Source organism: Cladophialophora carrionii (assembly GCF_000365165.1).
Source record: "Cladophialophora carrionii CBS 160.54 unplaced genomic scaffold supercont1.12, whole genome shotgun sequence".
Lineage (NCBI taxonomy): Eukaryota > Fungi > Ascomycota > Eurotiomycetes > Chaetothyriales > Herpotrichiellaceae > Cladophialophora > Cladophialophora carrionii.
Window position 1 is genome coordinate 364,929 of NW_008481819.1, and position 19,556 is coordinate 384,484.

Below are 19,556 nucleotides of genomic sequence, written 5' to 3' on the forward strand. Positions count from 1 at the left end.
GTCCTCGTCCTCGTCCTCGCACTGTGTACCCATGCCGACCCCGGACTAAAGGGAAAAAGGCAAAAAAGCAAAAAAGCACAATCCCGTCGCGTGCACCCGTTCGATAGTGCTGGTGGTGGCGGTGGTGTGTAACTTGTCCTCCGTACCGACACAGTAGGTGGTTATTTTGGGGATCGTGGCTGACCTGCTAATGCGTAGTCAATATCAGTTCTTATCAAGGTTATCCGGCGAGGTATCAGACTTATCGATAATACACACGCACACGCACATCCCAGCCTGTGAACTACGTAACTCGTTTTGTTGGCCATGGAATTTTTGTGCGCTCCAGATTCGCTCCAGATTCGCTCCAGGCTAATGTCCTCTATCGACCAGGAGATGCCGAGATGGGTACAGCAGTGTAGTGTATGCAGTCACCTGGGGACGTGGACGGGAACTGAGTCCGAGTCTGAATCTGAATCTGCCTTCAACGTACTCGTACCTCTGGCTTTGGCGGCCAACAAAACACAGCCGTCGCAAGCTCACACCACTGCACTGCCTGGGCATTGCGCACCGACATGCTATCATCACGAAAGGATCGTCTCGTCAAAGCGTGGGGAACAATCCGATACAGGTTTCAATGAATTGTAATAGTACAAGGTACATTTGGGTACATGAGCGTGCAATGCTGTGATGCGTAGTAGTACTGGCTGCTGATCCACCTCCTCCTTCCCACATACTCTTGTCTGGTGATTGCTTGCGCTCTGTTGTCTTCCATCTTGCAGCGATGTCGAGAAAGAAACCCATGGGTGATCAAGCGAAAGTATGAAAGAATACAAAAGTTGATTGACAAAGAAATGAAAAGAAGGTGGTGGTCGGGCTCGACCTTGACGTCCCCCTCTGTTCTCTCCCTCTTCCTGCACAACTTCGTCCTCGGCCGGAAAAAAAAAATACAATCTCTCGTGTCCATCACAGCCCACCCATTGCCCCCGTCCCATCCACCAAGAAAGGCCATAGAATACAGTTCAAGTTGGTCTTGAAGAAGGTCGAAGATTTAAAAAGGTTCTAAGCACTTTTCTTTTCCCGTAGGCATACACATTCTTGAGCTCCTGCGCTGCTTCCCATCGTCTTTGACTCCGGACCTGCCACGGTGCAGTGGCGAGGCGTTCCCTGAGAAGTAGTCTTCGGTTTGGTCTTCAATCACATCATAAGAATCATTTCGGTCGTGGTTGCTTGCGTGGTTTTATTTTCCAGTGTTCATGATGCATGAGGTCAAATCTCGTCTTTACAGGGATTCGTCTCGCTTTCTCTTCTTGAGAGCACGCTTGCTCTCCCCCGAGGAGGAGCCTTCGGAGCCGCTGCTGCTGGAAGACGTCGCCATGGCAGCTCGCTGGGCGGCCTCGTAGAGAGCATGGCCCATTTCCTCATCATATGGTTGATGAGGCTGGAGCTCGCCGTTTTCGAGGACACCCATGACGATGGCACCGCTGCCGTGCGTGCGAGCATGTTGGGCCAGGTTGTCGGATCGGGAAAACTTCTTGCCACACTCGTTGCACTCGAAAGGCTTATCTTGGGTGTGGAGAGAGCGGTAGTGGCGCTTGAGATGTTCTTGGCGACGGAAGCGGCGAGAGCACAAAGTGCAGACGAAGGTCTTGCTGGGATCCTCGGTCAAAGATTGCTTGCGACCACGGCGGTTGGTAGGCGCCTGGGATGGAGTAGAGCCATCGGCTTCGGCAGGGGTGTCAGCATCCTCGCCATTGTTGGTCTGGTCTTGAGGGGTAGCCTCGGATGTGCTTTGACCGTCGGCGTGGCTGTGGATGTGGGCATCCGAGTGGGTGAAGCTCGAGAATTCGAGTTCACTGTCAGCGGAGCTGTGACGCTTGCTCATCTTGCGCTGAGTCTTCTTCTTCGGTGCACCGCACGAACCCGAGTCCGAAAAGGAGGAGGCAGGAGGCGAGGGCAGACCAGCTTGAGCGGCGTGGTCCTCCTCATCAAAACTGCCAAAGCTGTGAACGCTGAGGAAGTCCTCCTCTTCGGCAGCCGTCAACTTCAGCCTCTTGTCTCCGTTGTAGGCAACTTCAGGGGTGAAGTCGACAAAGCTGAATTCGTCCTCGGAGTCCAGCTCAGTGCAGAAGGATGAGTCAAACGAAGGGTTCTCGACGAGCGCGAATGGATCGGCGGTCTCATGCTCGGGGGTGATGGGGAAGGCTGGGTTGCCGAGAGCGAATTTGTGTTCGTCGTCTTCGGCGGAGAGAGTCGGCAAAGGAGGGAAGCTTTGAGCAGGGACGGCGAGGACAGGCTCAAATGAGGTAGAAGTGAGATCTCGCAGATTGACGAACTCAGCCACGGGATAGGCTGAAGGCGAGACGACAGATTGCGGTGAGGCAGGAGTGAGGGAAGGCGAAGGGCAGCTGCTTGACGGGACGGTGGCAGTTGCCGAGTGGAAGGAGTCGGTGCAGTTGCTGGGAAGGAGCGCCTTGGCATCGCCGGGATGCGGGAAAATGTGCACCTCTGTTTCCAAAGATTGTTAATTTCTCTCGTCGTTTCAGCTCTCACACCCGGGTGCTACTTACGTCCGTGTTCCGCCCACTCGTCCAAAAAGGCAAGAGGCTGCATCTCTTCCTTGGTTGTGTCGATGGGCAGGTTGAAGTACCCTGCGCCGTGCACGGGCGTCTGGTTCACACTGCTGGCCGGTGGGCTGCTCGCGGTACTGGGGCACGCCGAGAGCGATGGCGTCGGAGGTGAGGAGTGCCTGCTTTCCAGAAAGCGGCCGTGCTCCATCTGACCATTGCCGTCGAGAACAATCTTGGGCATGGCGAGAGTCAGTGGTGGCGAAGCCCTCGGGGTCATCACTTGTTGGGGCATGTAGTGTGCGTGAGGATGGCCCCGAGCAAAGTGAGCCGGCGCCTGCTGCCAGTATTGGTGAAGCACATAAGGGTGTTGCTGAGGGTACCCAGCCATGGGGCTGTAGACTGGCTGCTCCGTCGGCATCGGGGTGAACACAGCGTTATGTCGTGCGTCCGAGTCTGGTCGGTATTGGTAGAACTGAATCTGTTGAGTTGCCATTGGGTACGGCCCTTCCATGGCAATGTGCTTTGGCGAAATGCTTCAGTTCTCGTTCTTTCCTCGGCTTGCTGTCACTTGCAGAAGCCTTCAAGTCTTCCACAGGGAGTTGCTTGGTTGTAGTACAGATTGGTACAAGGAAATTGGTGGTCCAATGAATGGCTATGTCGTCGTCTCAGACGTCCCTTCTCGTTGCAGTAACTAGCTCGCTGTACATATACAAGGCAGGTATGCTGGTAACCGTGTGAAGAGGATGATCGGGCAGGCAGGTAGGATTATGGTACAATGTTGGCACAGGCTTGAAAGGAAGGACTGGATATTGTTCAATTGGTACAGGGAGTGTTTGTACAGATGATTGAACAAAAATCCGGAAAGACCTGGTCAAGGAGAGATATAACGAAGTAAAAGAAAGTGCAGATCGCGGGGGGGAATGAACGACTCGCCTCGATATGAGGAAACGAAGAGGAGGTTATGAGCTGGGTGGTTGAACGAGCCATAAAGAGAGATCGCTGGGACTGAGGCCGCTGTCGACCAGCGCCTTGGGCCTGCAGCTCGATGGGGTATGGTCCAAGGTTGCAAGGAACGGGCGCTGGATTCGGGACCGTCGTGTCGACCCATGCAAGTGACTTGACGGAGGGTGGAGCTGAGTGGTCTCACCACCCCCAGTCCGTCTGAAGCACTATCACCCACTAAATCGGCCCACCCTCCCAGCCGCACCCTTAGGGCAGCGGCCCTGGTTCCTGGATTTTCGCCCGCGCCTTGGGCGAAAGGGCGTTCGGGTCCTGGCTGTCTCTCCGGGCTGTGCTGGGTGACGCCGTGCAGTCTATCACGCAGCACCCATCTGCATGGGAAATTGCACTGCTGCTGGGCCATCATCCCACCTCGACGTCGACGGGCGCCGATGACGCACCGTGGCCTGCACCGAGGCCACATTGATCGCTATGTGACTGGGTGAACCATGTTCGATAGCGGCTCTGGTATCGAGGCGGAAGCAATCCTATGAGTATAGAGAAATGACCAGAATGACGACCTTGACCCCGCCATTGGCGGAATTGACATGCGGTATCACAGAACAGCGCTTGAAATCCCGTCGTCAAGTGGTCAATTGCGACCTCGATGCGCATACGAGCAGAGCATCTTGGCCGACTTCTCTGCACTTTGGGTCCGTGAGTTTCTTTGGTCGGCCAGCCGGCAGGAAAAAGCATAACTCGACACAAATCCTCCTGGGGAAATCGACTGAAAAGACGACTTGCGTAAAATCATTCGTTTGCAGCATGTGGACATGTACCCTGGGGCTGGTGTGGACAGGCCATCGAGGGTTCAATACGCTCCCCGATTAGGTTCTGTTGTTCGCAAAATGCAGATTCACGCTCGAATCAACGACGTGTCTTTCATTCTGACGGCTGGTGTGCATACAGAACCAGTGATGCTGCAGGCCAGGCGCGGGCAATGACTGGGCGACTCGCTGGGATGTCAACGCCAATCAGCAACGTGACGTGCGAGCGCAGTGGGTGATAAGCTGCTTCTCCCAGCCTGTAGAGCGAATCGCTGCCTGACCTATTCTTGGACGTTGCTACAAGGCCATCTTTCCCATATCACTTGATGGACATCGTCCAGATCAGTCAGCTTGGGTAACTCTTGCTGCGAATCGCCCACGGGCGAGTCTCGTAGACGCTGGGCTGGAACATTGGATAGCACCACCCACGAGACCTTTGGGTGTGCAAAAGGCCCGATGACCACAGAATCTGCCTTGGGGTCATGATTGGGTGCTGGGACTGGGCAGCCCAGCGCTGAGAGCAGAGCTGACAGTGACAGCATCACCCACAACTGCCATCCTCTACGACCATTCAGCATACGGACGTGGTGGCGACTTTTCGGTTTCGCGCACCATGGCAGTTGACTGAGGCGAGTGTGAGCGCAGAGGGTTCCAAGGTCGTGCAGAGAGGCTTGCATGTCTCAGAGTCTACGCATGCCACTAATGTTTCTCCGTATGCAGGTACCACCCCCGCCGCGGCAGAAGTGGCTACGGTGGCAGTGGCAAGTCTGGGATGCCAGAGGATGTTCTGTGCCGGAAAGAAACCTCGAGCTGTGAAATGTCGACATCCGTGGTGTGCGTATGCCGGTTAGTCCAAGTATTGCAGGATTCTTTGCAACCGAAGGACACCTGTCAAAGGGCTGCTTTAGGTTTGCTTGTCGCATCTATCAGCGAGGAGACTGTTTCGCAATGCAGGCGATGCGAGGGCAATCCAATGGCCTGCAACGACTGAATTCACATGCGAGCCGCATCCTGCGAAGTTTCCCACAGTCAAGCCATCGATACGTATTCGCTACCCGTCAAACAGTCTGAGTTAGCAGCCGTGAAGAATATTGCATAAGACCCAACTTTCTCGCCTCCGGGCGGGAAGAACTTGCTTTTCCCCGCCTCTCGCTGCATATCGACTACCGCAGTAGAATTTGACAGCGTGTTTCATGTTCTTCCAACAAAATCGACAAGCAAAAGAAGCGAGCTCTTGTAGGCCCGGTGGCATCATTGACATGCTCAGCTCGAGTAAGCACATTGCCGATCTGAAGTGGCGTCTTCGTGCTCGGAGCGCAATGAAGCTGGACTCGCATAAGGACGAATAGTTTCCATGGCAGTACTAACTCGTAGGCGATGTCTTTTGTTGCATCGAGTCATCAACGGGTCCACCGGCTGCCTACGTACTCGGTGGTGTGCGTACTATGGTACGAATATTCCATCGCGGCCCTTGGGTGGCGGGGTCCACTAAACACCGCTCCCACTGAGGTCGAGACAAGAGGCTCTCTCTGCCGCTCGTGCGAGTACCTACAAGCGAAGGTTTGGATCTCCCGACCTGCTCGATGAGACTTGCCTTCACCCGACGCGTATCGACAGCTCTCACGCGTAGTCTGTCGAGTCTGGGCCACGCTCAACAGTGTCCTCTGTTTTCACTCTGTCCTGTAAGAACGTGATATCCAGGGTCCTTGCGAGAGATGACGCTATCCATATGCCCTGATCATCAGAGCTGCACCGGGTACTCGTACCTGACGAGGACGGAGTAACTGGTCCCACAGGCGAGCTTGGAGGAGTCGTCTGGTCGGGAGATCTGACCTTGAATCCTCGAGGAGAGTCAATTGCCTCCATCATTGTTGCATCATTTTCAGCGAAGGTGCTGCCGAAATCATATGCCATCACATCGATCGACGTTCCGAAGAGTAGTGCCTTCCTAATCTGTTGCGGTGGCCGACGAGGCAAGTGATATTCGACGGGCTGTGGACTGGAAAAGCGGCATTGTGTCTTTTCCTCCACACATACGGAGTACTCGTACTGGGTACTGTGGTGTGAGCAAGGGTCTCGACTTCGGCCTAATCGGCTAACAGCTGGTCCTACCCATTACCAGGGCTTCTGCCCACAGAAAGCCCAACCCAGGACGTTCTGGGCAGAGCAGATCCCAAGGAATGGCTTCTGGCAGGAACCATCTCTTTCCTCAGGTACCCGAGCCCTTCCCGCCCTAGAGCCCAAGGGTCTTGAGGGCTTTTTTCACTTCCGCGACCCAGGCAAACCCACTGTGGAATGACTAGCCCTGCCGACCCCCTGCTTGGTACCGACGGCCCCATTCACAAAGCTGCAGCCGCAGTCCTTCGCGCGCGGCCCTTCATTGTTAGTCTGGTCTCTGTGCCCTGGACTTAGACTGAATCGGCGTAGGCAGCTTCGAGAAAGCCATCGCTGATTCGATTCCACAAGTGCCCATCGCCCTAGGCCAGAGAGGAGCGTGGCAATGGAACGCCTATCTGTGCCCACTGAGGTCACATCAGTCCGGGTATGCCGCCAGAAGCACCGCGAGACCCGCCGAGCTATACCCCAACCGCCCTAACGCAGGAACGCTCTGGACGTTATGCACGATGTCCTCAGTCCTCGATTTCGCCCAATCAAACGGTGATCTTTCATGCAGGCACGAAGCCTGTCTCTCTTCCTTCGCCCATCAGCATCAGATCTTTTCCCTCTCGCTCAGCCAGAAGCTGCAGTTCGTGTTTCAGATTCGAGGCGATACGGAAAGCCATGTGCCCATCACAGTCGTGCTGCCTTTCCCAAGCCTACGAGTACCCAACATTTTCTATCATATTGCAACCCTAAGGGCTCCTTCACCCGTGTGTTTCATGCTTCTTCTCATGGCGACCTTGCTACGCTAGGGCTGCCACGTTCTCGCTGGATCGAAATTCGATTCGCTACCAAATGCTAGTCCTGGTGGCTTAGCTATTCCTCCAAATTTGGATGCTCGGGAGAATCCAGAACCCAGCGGTATGCACGGGACAGCAGAACCCGCTGGACGGGGTCTTTTTCGCATTGCGTAGCTCCTAGCAGGGATGATTTTCAGTCGCTGGTGGCATGCATTATTTCGCTTTCAATTTTGGGTGGTAGAAACCCTCCAAAGACTTTGTGCGGAGGGAAGACATAGTGCTTCCGGGGAAATTGCACTCCACTTCGCTATCTTCTTATCGTCGATGGCGTCGGGCGGAAGAGCGTTGACCAGGCGTGTTAGTCTCGTTAACGTTTTATCAGTTCAGCTATTCCGTCTCGGGCAACCTCTTTCGCCTTCCATCAAGATCACGGGCGTCCAGGTTTTTGGTGGCTGCCGTTGAATCGACTGTTGTCGGTATAGCCTCGAGCTCGGGAATTCTGGCTGAAGTACCCCAGTAAATGTTCGCCTCTTGGACGAATGCAGCCATACCGGTCCAGTTACGGATGAGACCCTTCGGCATCTTTCGGGCTTCATGTGCAACGCTAGACCCAAGAGTCGGGCTTCGAAGTCTTCTAAAGTATTCCTCAGCCCGATGGGTCCAGTCTGCTCGAGGCGAGGGTGCGGTGCGGAAGCCGGCCGCCAACGCAAAGAGCACTACCCAATACTCACTTGAAGCTAGGACATCGTCGTCCGGGCCCGTCCTCCTCGAGCTCTAGGCCCAAGGCAGCCACATCATCCTTCTCTTGCACCCCATTCACCAAACTTCACAGTCGTAGACGAGGTGTGCCCAAGTCCAAAGTCAAATGGGCACTTTCCGTCCATTTTGATTTGATTCGATCAAAGCCTTTTATCATTGGTAGCACGGTACTTCGGTACGCAAGACAGTCTGAAGATCGATGGGAGAATGCCACCACTTGTCCCATATCCAGCAAAGAGCCCTTATTGCGGGACTTACCAGCTTCGACATCGAGAGCTCAACAAGTCTCGGCCGAAATTTTCTCAACCACCCTTGACCATGCGGACGCCAGATAAGTGATCTGCGAGTAAACGACAGATTGCAAGGTTTGGAGCTGTCCATCTCGGAGTACTCCGTGCCTTCCGGGCACATAGTGATGGTAGTCGTTGCCGATCTGGGCTCGATGACCAGAGAATCTACTCGTACAGGTACACAGTCGATGATCTCACCAATTGGAATAATGCTCGTCAGTGTCGGAGAGCGACTTGTTGGGTGTTTACCTTTACAGCCGCGTCGCTACGGGTAACTTCGATGAAGCCTCTTGACTCTGACTCGTAATCACCCTCGGAACAATGCTGTGACCCGGAAGAACCCGAGCAATCAAGCAAGATGATCTGGCCTTGATTAGAGCGAGTTTCGTCTTTGCGGCCGTGTTGCTAATGTGGCCTTCCGAGCCGACGCTGGGCAGCATGTCGGTACGAGGCTAGAGACTGCCGTCGACCCAACTGCGCGGGAGCAAGGTGTCCGTGGGTGTCCAAGATAATCTGTACCAAAGACTGGGTCCCGGCTTTGACGGAGCCATGGCCTTCATGAGGAAAACGTGCTCACTGCCTTATACCGACCTTGGTCCAGCAATCGGCTCGGGACCTTCCCCAGACGACCTGTACTCGTAAAACCTCTCAGTGGCGCGAGCTCCTCCACATTGGATCTTGAAGTCGATATCACAAAGGGGAGTGACATTCGACCCGAGGAGCATACGAGTAGACGGAGGGTTCACGCCAAATTCGGTACCCAGTCGTTCCGATGAACATACTTGTGCAAGGACCTCAGGCCAAGCAGGTCAGAGCCCGGGCCCGTTGCTGCTGTTTGATCAGAGCTTTTCCGAAAGGGACGGAAAGGAAGTGTTTGGCTGAAGACGTAGCGGGATTCCGTTGGTGTCGAATCAAATCGTGTGTGCCATTTCCGGAGCCTCGTCCGGCCAGGTTCCCTGTTCCCGCTCGCCTGTGTCACAATCGGGTGCTTGACCCTTTCTCAGCACATCCGTCTCATCACAGTGCAGGTCGCAGCCGATCACCTCACGGTAAGCTCTCCGAGCATGGTTTGAAAATCAATTCGAGGTGTCGGCGGGAGGTGACAGAAGAAACAAGTTGAGATGTGTCAGAAAAGCCCACACCATAGTGTTGGCATGTCATTTTCGGCTTCAGACTTTCAATATTGAGATCATGCTCGGGTTTGAAGCCGAGCAATCAGTCTCTTCCTATCAATTATACTGTGTTGTAGTTCATCACGAGCCATGACATATTCAAAACGCAACTGAGCGCGAAGTGAGTGTGTTGAGAAGGCGATTTTCCAAGCTTGCCAAGCGATTTTCAAGCTATCCCTAATTGGGCTAGCTCATTTTGTGTAGCTATCAACTGTTCAAAATTTCCATCCTCCTCAGTTTTCTCTTTTCCTTTCTTCGTGCGGCGCTGCCACTTTGAAATACCCCTGTGTTGCTTGGCCGATCCTTTTACAGTCATGACGAGTTCCAAGTGTCAGTGGCAGCACAGAGCAATTAATTGCAAGCCGATCTCCTCGACGGGTCTGATGAAGCTGCTTCGGCGGTTGATGAGTTGAGGCTCGTAGAGTGTTCCTGCGCTGGTTTATGCGTGGGGTCGGACAGATCTTTTCTATGGACACCAGTGACCGTGACACCTGCAATCGCTGGCGCCCAGCGTCCAGCATGCGAGATTCTTCGGACGCCCGAGGGCAAACGTTTCAAGGCGGGAGCGTTACGAGGCAGGTGTGTCAATCCGGTGGAAGGGATTATGCGCTTCTCTCGCACGGGAGCGTGCGAAGGGAGGAAAGCTGCCTTCCCGTTGAACATGTTCATCGCCTTAGTGGATGGCATAACCGTTGTTCTATGCCTCAGCGTGAGAAATGTAGTCTCGATGCTGAATCTATGGGCTTTTGTCTTCCGCCACACCTGTTCGATGCTCTATGATAACGTGTTGCCTAACCGCCATATGCAATCATCTCTCATGTCTCGTGTTCGATTCTGCAGTTCGTGGCCTAGTCGTCAGAGGCAATCTTCTCGATCTTCCCGTCTCTCTTCTCTCCTGTCTCTCCAATGACCCTTATGCGGTCAATTCTGACCTTCTCGTTGTCTCCTTCACTCTCAACGACGAAAAGAACGATGCTTGACACGTTTTGAAACTTGACTATGCGCAATTCGACCTTTGCCGTGCCCGTCTTGGGATCCCAGTCCTTCTCGGACAATGTGACCTCCTGCGCCGCCTGTGTGTCATCTGCTTCGTCGAAGCCAAGGATGCGAGGTCTGTTAGTGTAAATCTTGACCACCTTCGGTCGGCTTGGCTGTTCCTCGTCGTCTGTGTCTGTGGGCAAGGATGTCAGGTGTAGGGAGTGGATCTTGAGAGTGGACTGGAAAGGTAGGTAGACCATGAGCTGTTCGTCTGTGTCGCTTTCGACCCAGTCTGATGGTGCTTCGGCTTGACCTGCGAAACAGAGATATTAGCATGTCCCACCGCACCTCATTGATTTCGGCGGCTTACCTTTAGGTCTGTCGCTGCTGATTAATGCCCTCGCGTTTCCATGTGCAGAATCCCAGTTCAACAGCTCCAGACCCAAGACGTCAACTTGAGATGTAACGTCGACATAGCCTCTAGGTAATTCTGCACCCAGCCACGTGCTTCCGCTTGAACTCCCGGCAACTTCGCCTGTGTCCATCTTGTTGACCTCGTTGGCTAGATCTTTGACCACATTTGAAAGCCTCCTCGGGTCTGCGCCTTCGATGAACTCTACGCGGCGCGCATTCCTAAACACCATGAACGTAGGCATAGCCCTGACGCCATATGACCGTGAAAGGTCTTGTTGCTTATCCGTATCGATTTTTGCGAAGGTGATCTTGTTAGGTCGAGACAGCTGCGCCGAGAGTTGTTCGAAGATGGGGGCGATTTGCTTGCATGGACCGCACCAGTCGGCGTAGAAGTCGGCAACAACTATGGTGGAAGAGGATAGCAGAGCCGAGAACTGGTCGGTGGACTCGATGTGGACGGTCTTGGACATAGTGATGGCTCCTCACGCCGGGCGCAATGCCTGGTTTGAGGGCAGGACAGGATATGCACTACAAGAGACCGCGAAGTTCGCTGCAAGTTTGCCGCTTGATCGGTGAAGGCCACGGGAATGGGAATTTCCCGGTTTTGCGCGCCTGTAGATTGGTAGGTATGCAACAATGAAACCGCAGGTAAGCAGTTCAGATGCTCTGCTAGTTAAGTGCCAGGTATGATGCTGGTAAATGCTGATGTGAAGCGGCAGGAGGCCTCTGTTATTGGTCTTGGCCAGGGTTCCATTCAGCCCCTCACCAACTGAAGGCGTTGAGTGAGCGAATGCGATTGGCTGTCGTGGAAAAGAAGTTCCGTGCCGCGTTTTGGGCTTAATAAAGATTGTTCACGATGCTTGCTTCTCTGTCGCTTCACATCCCGCTGACCACGGCAACCTGTGCTGGCTGCCAGCATGGTCTTCCGTTATTTAAGCTTCAGCCGCACAAAGCTGTCTAGAGTAATTCAAATGCTCTCAACTCCTTGTGTTCGCCTAGTGCTGCGTCGTGATGCAGCTACCGTCATGGCTGAGCTGTTGCACACCTACTGGATTGATCCAACGGTTAGTTGATTGAGCCTACCTAAGCGACAGGCAGAGCTCCCTGCTCGATCGATGGGCAAATATGTCCTGTCTTCTCACAGGTGATGAAGCTTCATTTTCCACACTATGCCCACCCTTTTCGCGTGCTTCTGCTTTTGTGTCAAACTATTCTGGTGCCACTGATCTACAAATGTCAATGAGGCCATGGCAGGCGGTGACACAAACGTCTTCTTCGTACCATACAGGCCTCACTCCAAGTCGAACAAATCCCACTCCGTCCAGGAACCTGGATATCTCAGCGAAAGCACGCTGCTCGGGAGTATCACCGAGAGGCCAAGCTTGAACGGGTCGCTAAGCTCAGTGCCGTACATGACCGCCATGCACGAGGTACAAGCGCCCCAACCATGCAGCCTCAGTCAGAGTCATCTTCTCGACCTCTCTTGCCCCGAAACAAATTCTTTCAGGGCGAACAAGTCTACGACACCTCTTTGGTCACCTTCGACATAGGCACCGGATAGCTCGACCCCTTCAATGCCTGCGTTCCTGCCTACCTTTGCTCTTGACATTCTAGACTATGGTGACTATTCGGAAGCTTCAACATCCCTTCCATCCCTACTTGCTCATCATTACTGATTCAAGCGCCTCAGGTCTGCCTGTCTTTCCATCCAACATCGGACTCTGTCTGGCGCATTACCCGTTCGTACCCGAACACCTAGCCTCACTGACGACAATAACGGCAACGTCTGCTCAGTGGAAGATCTTCAGTTCGTCGAAAGGCGTCGGTGCCAAGGGTACTCTCAAAAATGCTGTCCTCACATGTGCCATGCAGTCTCACGCCGCATTCTGGTCCATTGTTTTTGCAGGTGCCACACACAACGCCTACCTTCAGCGTGGAACAGACGCTCGCAGCCGTGACATGACTTTACGCTTGTCCTGCAAGACTAATGCCATTCGGGGGCTGAGTCGCGAAATACAAGGATTACAAGGATTGGCTTCTGATGAGCTGCTGCTCGCTGTTATCACAATGGCGGCTCACGGTTCAGTCGAACAGTTGGATCCACCTCCACAGGAGGAAAATTTGAGCATCCTTGAGACTGTTCAAAACTTTCAGTACTTTGGCCGCATACGTTAGGAGGAAGCACATTTCAAAGCTATCGTTCATCTAATCCGTCAGCGAGGAGGATTGCAATCTGTAAGGATGCCTGGGTTAGCTGACGCTATCGGACTGTGCGCAGCTCCAACGAGGCATGATTCCTTCGCACCGGCCGAGCTCTAACGGTAGACAGAGCGGATGTTTTCTTCGCTTTCCAGAGTCTACGTCCGCCGGCCTTCCCTCTTCTTGCCCCTTCGAGCCTGATCATGTCCACGTGGCCTGAAGATCGAATTCCTCTAGCCTCGTCCTTTTCGAACATGACGACTGGCTTCGACGAAATCCGCCATCATCTCGGCTCCACACCTCTAATGCAGGTCATCACCCATGCGCGTATGATCACGATCGACTTCAACTCACATCGGTCCCAGCATTCTGGCGCTCCAATCATTACACGTATCGTATGGGCAGGGGACTTCATGACCCATGACCTGCTCTCTCTGCATTTGACAATGGCTATCACGCTTCCTGAGCATATCATGGGACAACAACCACATGGATCCTCAGCGTCTACCATCCTGCACATCTCCCCAGAGCAAGCGTTTTACAATCTCATACGCCTCGCAACGCTGACGTTCATACTTCTAATCCTCTTCCCCATGCCTCGTGTCACGGACTTGCGTGCCAGGCTATCCATGCAGCTCATGACGGCCCTCGATAACTGTAAAGCACTGGAGCTCTAGGCTACGCAGGCAAAGTTGCTCTTATGGGCCATTGTCCTCGGCGGCATCGCCTCCGAAGAATATGTCCCCCGGAAATGGTATGCCGCAATGATCCGACAGAACAGGACGACCATTGCAGATATGGCGTTGATTGACTCATCATGTCGTAAAAAGGGGAACGGCACAAGTCGCCAGCGTCGCCACAATTCCAGTCGCTCAGATTCAAGCGCAAGCAGTAAACGGGAAACAGCCGTGACATGGCAAGTAGTGAAGGACATGCTTTTCCGGTTTCTCTGGTTCGATGGACCTCAATGTGATGGTCTTGGTAGAGTGTTCCGGGACGAGGCTTGGGAGAATCTACCTTTGGGGACAACGAGTGATGGGGGGCGGGGCCGCTTCGCAGTCTTCATCTTGATCGAGAGACAATGGCAGGCTGCACACAGAGAGACTGCGATATCAACTTTGACTCGTTCCTTGGTAATTCGCGGGGTCAGATCTACGGTTCTCTCTTGTCTACGAAGTGTGATGATCAGACCAACCGGCTTGCACACTATAATCTATACAGGGGCGTGAGATCCTTTTATCTGCCGTGACAATCACCGTTCAAGGCGACATGGCCTGAATGCTCGAATTCGGTTTCCTTGGTGGCCATTCCCTGAAAGCGCTTTCAGAGCTTAGCACTCTCCTTGAAGACATAAAATGCCTGTCCGGATGCCATGTCAGCGGGTTGAATAACCTGTGAAGGAGGGCCACATAATTACCTCCTGCACCACGGTGGCGATCAACAGGCCCTGCCTGCTGAAAATCCTCGAGTTGATCATGGCCCGGCCATCTTTGGCCCACGGCGACGTCACCTCGATGTAGAGCAGCTCGTCGGCGCGGAACCCGCCATGCGTGTGAAAATGGATCGAGTGATTCAGACTCGTCATGATCTTCATGCTCGCCGGGAGTGCGGTCTTGGTCACGTCGCCGATGGGCCACAGGCCGTGGGGCACGCCGTGGATGGACAGCGGACAGTCCATGACATGGTAGTCGGACGCGTGCACCACTGCAAGGACATGGGCTGCCGCGCCTCTGGGAGCCGCTATGGGCGGATCGATCTGCGCCACCACGGGGGCTATCGTCGTGGCAGGATTCTTGGGATCTGGGGACCATTTAAACAAATAAACGTGTCAGTATCGAGCAGTGAGCAATAAACAGGGTTCCATGCTCTTTCCCTGTTTCTTCTCCATTGTGTGAAAACAAGCGAGTACTGTAGTAAGCAAGCAAGTAATGGCAACACACCTTGATGAACAAGCGGCAACCTCTCAAACTTCATGAACGGTCCCTTCTCCGTGCGCATGTCCTCGAAGTCATCGAGCGTGATCTTCCACCCGCTCCGCTCGCCGTGCCGTGCGATCTGCATGGGTACGGCGTGCGTCATGGCCCGGCCCGACCACGGCGCGTTATTCACGAACGACGTCGTCACGGCCACGAACACCTTGTCGGCTTGCTCGATGGTGACTTGTCTGACGGCGAATCGGCGGCCGTTCCCGATGCGTTGGACCTTGTATACTAGTGGGATGGCCGGGTTGGGAGCCAGCATGAAGTGCGTTTGGAGCGAGTCCAGCATGAAGCCTTCGGGGACGGTTTTCCATGCCGCGGACGCGGCTTGTGCCATCATCAGCGGGCCGGGCATTGTGTTGGTGATGTTGAAGAGCCAGGGAGTGTGGATCGCTGTGAACACGTCCTGGGGAGGTCATGGTGGTTTAGTGTGTGGGCAAGTGAGTGAGTGAGTGGGCATGAAGACGGATAGCACAGTACGGTAAGCCATGGCGTGGCATTCTGGGTTGGGGCACATTGGACGGAATGGGTGTGGATTGAAGAGGGACGTCGTCGCTTACTGGTGCCGTCTCCTTCAACTGCAGATGAGTCTCGAAATCGAGCCGTGCAGCGCTGGGCCTGGGGGGTTCGCTCGGACCCATTGTTATGGTTATGGTTGAGGTTGTTGATTCGGTCGTGTTGTACGTAATAGTTGTTAAGAGGGTGTCGGGCAAGCGCCAGCAGTCTGTTTCTGAATCTTATTCTACAGTGCCGAAGGTGTAGGCAGGCAGGCAGGCAGGTAGCAGAGTATTGAGTGTATGAGTTCACGCAACGAGACTCATGATGCCATGCCACGAGGTCGATATTTGCGCGCGCACGATCTGACGCTGTTGGTACCGAGAATGGTGTGGTCAGTGGGCTATGTCCTCGGGACCAGCTGACATGTAACTGATATGTAACTCAGGCCGGAGACAAATAACGTTATGGTATTTCGGCCTGATCAGCGAGCAAGCAATACGGTACGTACCAGATCCGAGATCTTATGGTGAGGTGGAAGTCCGAATACCAAGCACCAAGCTGCGGGGCCCGGGACTTGATTGTTTTTGTATACATTACATACTGGGCAATATACCGAGGTACATGTCGGAAATCCAGCCCGTTCGTATTCCTAACTGCTGGACACGATACGGCGAGATCGGCTGCGTACAGATGGAGGATGTGCCCGATGATGTCTGACTGTATATTCGACGTCGTCGAGTCTTGGTCTAAGTATATGTGAGCAGCACGCAGCAAGCATCACATCCTGCCAGCCGGTTTGATCACGTTGATGTGGGCAAATAAAATGCTTTTCTTTGCGTATTGCGCCTGTCCCGGCGACTGACGAAAACACTCAAATGTGGTGTACGAATTTGCTACGCGGCATGCCAGCTTAATTACCTCTACGACGACTAGGTGGAAACAGCGAGAGACAAAATTCTACAAGATTACCAGTACGAGTTGAATGCGATCAACAATCCCCGACCAAGCCTACTTCGTCGCTGGTTTCTGGCCCTGTCTGGCGCCAACAGGGGAGGCTGAAGAAAGCGTCTCGTAAATGGACAGCCCGAAGACTTCAACCTCCTCTTTTTCGAGGTGACATCGTATCTTCTGCCTCTTCGCGGACATGACGCCGCGACCACACCACTCGGTTTCTATTGGATGTTATGGCAGCTCGTCTTTCAGAGACTTGATCTCTGATGGTCCATGCAAGTTCCTAGCATCATGGTGGGTAGAGCGATGCAGGACTGACCGTACTCCAGCTTCAGGAACGGGCCAGGGATCCAGGAAACCGCGTGTGTGAAAGCTTGTGGTCCATCTACGGACTAGGGCCTTCGAAGGGAAATATGACACGAGGGGGTGACGGGCTGGATCTATTTTGACCAGCCCAAGAAAGCAGTAGTGCGCACTCGTCGTCCCGGGGCACAAAGGCGCCACTTCCGTGGTGGAAACAAGCGAGGAGTCAGGCTGATGGAGCTTGCCAACCGCGCCAAATCCTCCCAGCTTAGAGTGAAATTGGATGTAACGAAGGGCGAAACGCGTGTCTGCGGATTACCGATGTCGTGGAGCGTGCATAGCTACTGGTCGAAGCAGCTCGAGTGTGTCCTCAATGAAGACTCTGTAGGCCGTGCCTGGGCCGTGGAAATCATAAAGGTAGCTAGGCACTTAACGGAGACGCCTAAACAATTAACCATTGGCATGAACATATCAATCCAGTACCCCCCCCCCTGTTCCAGTCCCCGTGTACTCGTACACCGAGCCAAAACCACGTTGGGACCCCGCTATCACTGGTTGCTTTCTTTCCCGATGCCATCCGGCTGCGGGATTTCCGCCTCCGAGACCCAAAAGCTTTTATCTTCCCCTTTCCGTTGTTTGAGGGAGTCCGATCCCAGCGTCGGGTTGCTCGCGACATCTTCCACATCCTCGCCTGGTGGCCGTGACACGCGCCGGTTCATTTCATCCATCAGAACGTAGGTGTCTGGCTGGGTGTCCCCCCTCCTCCTCCCCTCGCTGCTTTGTGTCTTCTCGCGCAGTTTGAGCTTTAGTTGTCCGTAAATACTCGGCGTGTTGGCCACGAACGTGGAGATCACGCCCTGAACGGATGCCCAGAAACTTCGCGCAGGCTGGGCAGAGTTTGAGCCGTGGATGTAGGCGACACGGATACAAGTGATGATGATGCAGAAGCTGCCGAGGACGTACAGAAAGGCGATCCGGCATTTCTGCGACCATTTGTGGCCCCGTGTCCGGAGGACTGGGTAAGATATGGCGAGGAGGAGGAGGTCGATGATGATGTTGCAGATGCATTGGACGAAGAGCTGCACATATGCCTGGACACAGCTCCCGGGGTCGGGTTGGATCTGCCAGTATAGTCGGAAGGGGCGACATTCCAAGAATGTCGCAAAAACGACCGCAATATAGGACGCGCCGATCACCACCCACGTCACCCGTACGCAGAGTTTGACCCAGTGAATGTGTGCCAGGATTCGGGTATAGAAAAGAAGCAACAGGATGCATTGTAGCCAGTAGACAGTTGTGATCAGGAGCCTCGAAATCAGCGACAGGATGGTCCCCGTTTTGATCTGGTCGAGGTCGAGGCTTTCGTAGTGGATGGCTCCTGCCAGGAGGACGTCGTCTGCTGTGCCATATTCCAGCACATAGTTGCTGATGACGATCCTTGCAATAAGGATTGCGATTGAGGCCAGAACTACCCCTGTTGTAATGTCCAGGGCAGACTTCCGGTAGTGTTGTCCGCAGATGAATCTCACAAGCAGAATGACGATGGCAAGGCCGATGGACACCCAGTTGGCGGTTTTGGCCTCGTCGTTGGTGATTTGAGAGCGCATTGTCGTCTTTCCAGAATGCCCGGCTGGTGACTGAAAGGATAGGGAAGCGAGGCCTCCATCGTGGGCGCCCGCATTCTCTTTTGAGCCGGAGCGATGCGAGTGGACCCCCTTTCCCCAGATATTTTACCCCAGCTGTGGTGAAGTCGTTAGTCCCATCCTAGCTACCTAGATGCTAGCGAGGTTGAAACAAGAATGGCTCGCACGCTTGTGTTAAGCTTGGGCCCGTTACTCCTCAAGATGTTGGCTTGGGTGCTCCGTATACGAGGTGTCACACCAGACGGGTAGAGGGAGAGATCGCCTCAATCAGTCCGAGCGAGGCAATCTTTCTGGACCTTTGCCGCCGACATCATCGACCGCACTTGGGCCCCTGACGGGCTGAGCCCTGAAAATCGGACTTTCCATCCTCTTCCAGGAGCCGCTTTCGTTGTGGCTCGCGTGGTATGAATTCGGTCTCGGAGAAAACGAGACGTGAGTGTCGCGAGCATGGTGGGCAGAAATTACCAACTGGGGGCCGAGCGAGGAATGCTACCGTGGTCCGTGCGGCATAGATATTTCACCTAGCATGCACATGCTTGGGTTGCGACTCATTGACGCCCCTTAGCTCATCGTTGAAACCGGATGCTTGGAACTGCACGCTAAGTATCCCATGCAGGCTAAAGGGCACTGTCACACTGTCCCTGGTCAGCTTGAAGATGGGAATAGCACTGTAAAGTTCAACCTAGACCGTAGCGTTTCATTCTGGTGATCGGCTCGGGATTCCTGGGCACAGCAGCCAGACGAGGCTTTTCAGCTCAATGTGCTGCTCCGGGCTCTACCTGGTCGAGGAGTCCCTGTGCCACATTAACCTTCGCTGTTCGGTAACCAATCCAGGCAAACGAATTTGGAGCAATTAGATGCTCGGCGGAAACACGAGCCGTGGAACAACGGTCGCTGCACCACGCCTAGCCAGCCTTGGTAAAGACTAGCATGCGAGGAAGGATGAAGGGGTTTAGAACAGCCGTGGTTTGGTCTAAGATTTCTGTGGCGAGATTGTTGGGCGCCAAGTGCTGTCACCTATCTCACCTCGCTTGGCTGGTTTCCTCAGCCTTCCCTTCAGCTGTCTACCGGTGGCACGAAATCGTGCTCAGTTGAATGAAGGAACGCCTGGTTGGGCTGCGAAGCCGAACGCGATCGACCGCGGACAGTGATTCC

General features: G+C 54.1%; 5 protein-coding genes across 5 annotated transcripts; 1 reads left to right on the forward strand and 4 right to left on the reverse strand.

Annotated features, from left to right (window-relative positions):
* Positions 1 to 1,261: 1,261 nt before the first annotated feature.
* Positions 1,262 to 3,042, reverse strand: G647_10101 (uncharacterized protein; the record flags this gene model as incomplete). Its single annotated transcript, XM_008726093.1, has 2 exons — positions 1,262 to 2,487; positions 2,550 to 3,042. The coding sequence occupies 2 exons, from the start codon at positions 3,040 to 3,042 to the stop codon at positions 1,262 to 1,264; spliced, it is 1,719 nt and encodes a 572-aa protein (XP_008724315.1).
* A 7,242-nt stretch (positions 3,043 to 10,284) lies between these two features.
* G647_10102 (thioredoxin) lies at positions 10,285 to 11,298 on the reverse strand (the record flags this gene model as incomplete). Its single annotated transcript, XM_008726094.1, has 2 exons — positions 10,285 to 10,727; positions 10,785 to 11,298. The coding sequence occupies 2 exons, from the start codon at positions 11,296 to 11,298 to the stop codon at positions 10,285 to 10,287; spliced, it is 957 nt and encodes a 318-aa protein (XP_008724316.1).
* A 1,983-nt stretch (positions 11,299 to 13,281) lies between these two features.
* G647_10103 (uncharacterized protein) lies at positions 13,282 to 13,704 on the forward strand (the record flags this gene model as incomplete). Its single annotated transcript, XM_008726095.1, has 1 exon — positions 13,282 to 13,704. The coding sequence occupies one exon, from the start codon at positions 13,282 to 13,284 to the stop codon at positions 13,702 to 13,704; it is 423 nt and encodes a 140-aa protein (XP_008724317.1).
* Positions 13,705 to 14,402: 698 nt separating this feature from the next.
* G647_10104 (acyl-CoA thioesterase II) lies at positions 14,403 to 15,361 on the reverse strand (the record flags this gene model as incomplete). The annotated part of the gene is made up of 2 exons (XM_008726096.1): positions 14,403 to 14,827; positions 14,968 to 15,361. The coding sequence occupies 2 exons, from the start codon at positions 15,359 to 15,361 to the stop codon at positions 14,403 to 14,405; spliced, it is 819 nt and encodes a 272-aa protein (XP_008724318.1).
* A 1,945-nt stretch (positions 15,362 to 17,306) lies between these two features.
* Positions 17,307 to 18,365, reverse strand: G647_10105 (uncharacterized protein; the record flags this gene model as incomplete). Its single annotated transcript, XM_008726097.1, has 1 exon — positions 17,307 to 18,365. The coding sequence occupies one exon, from the start codon at positions 18,363 to 18,365 to the stop codon at positions 17,307 to 17,309; it is 1,059 nt and encodes a 352-aa protein (XP_008724319.1).
* Between the last annotated feature and the right edge of the window lie 1,191 nt (positions 18,366 to 19,556).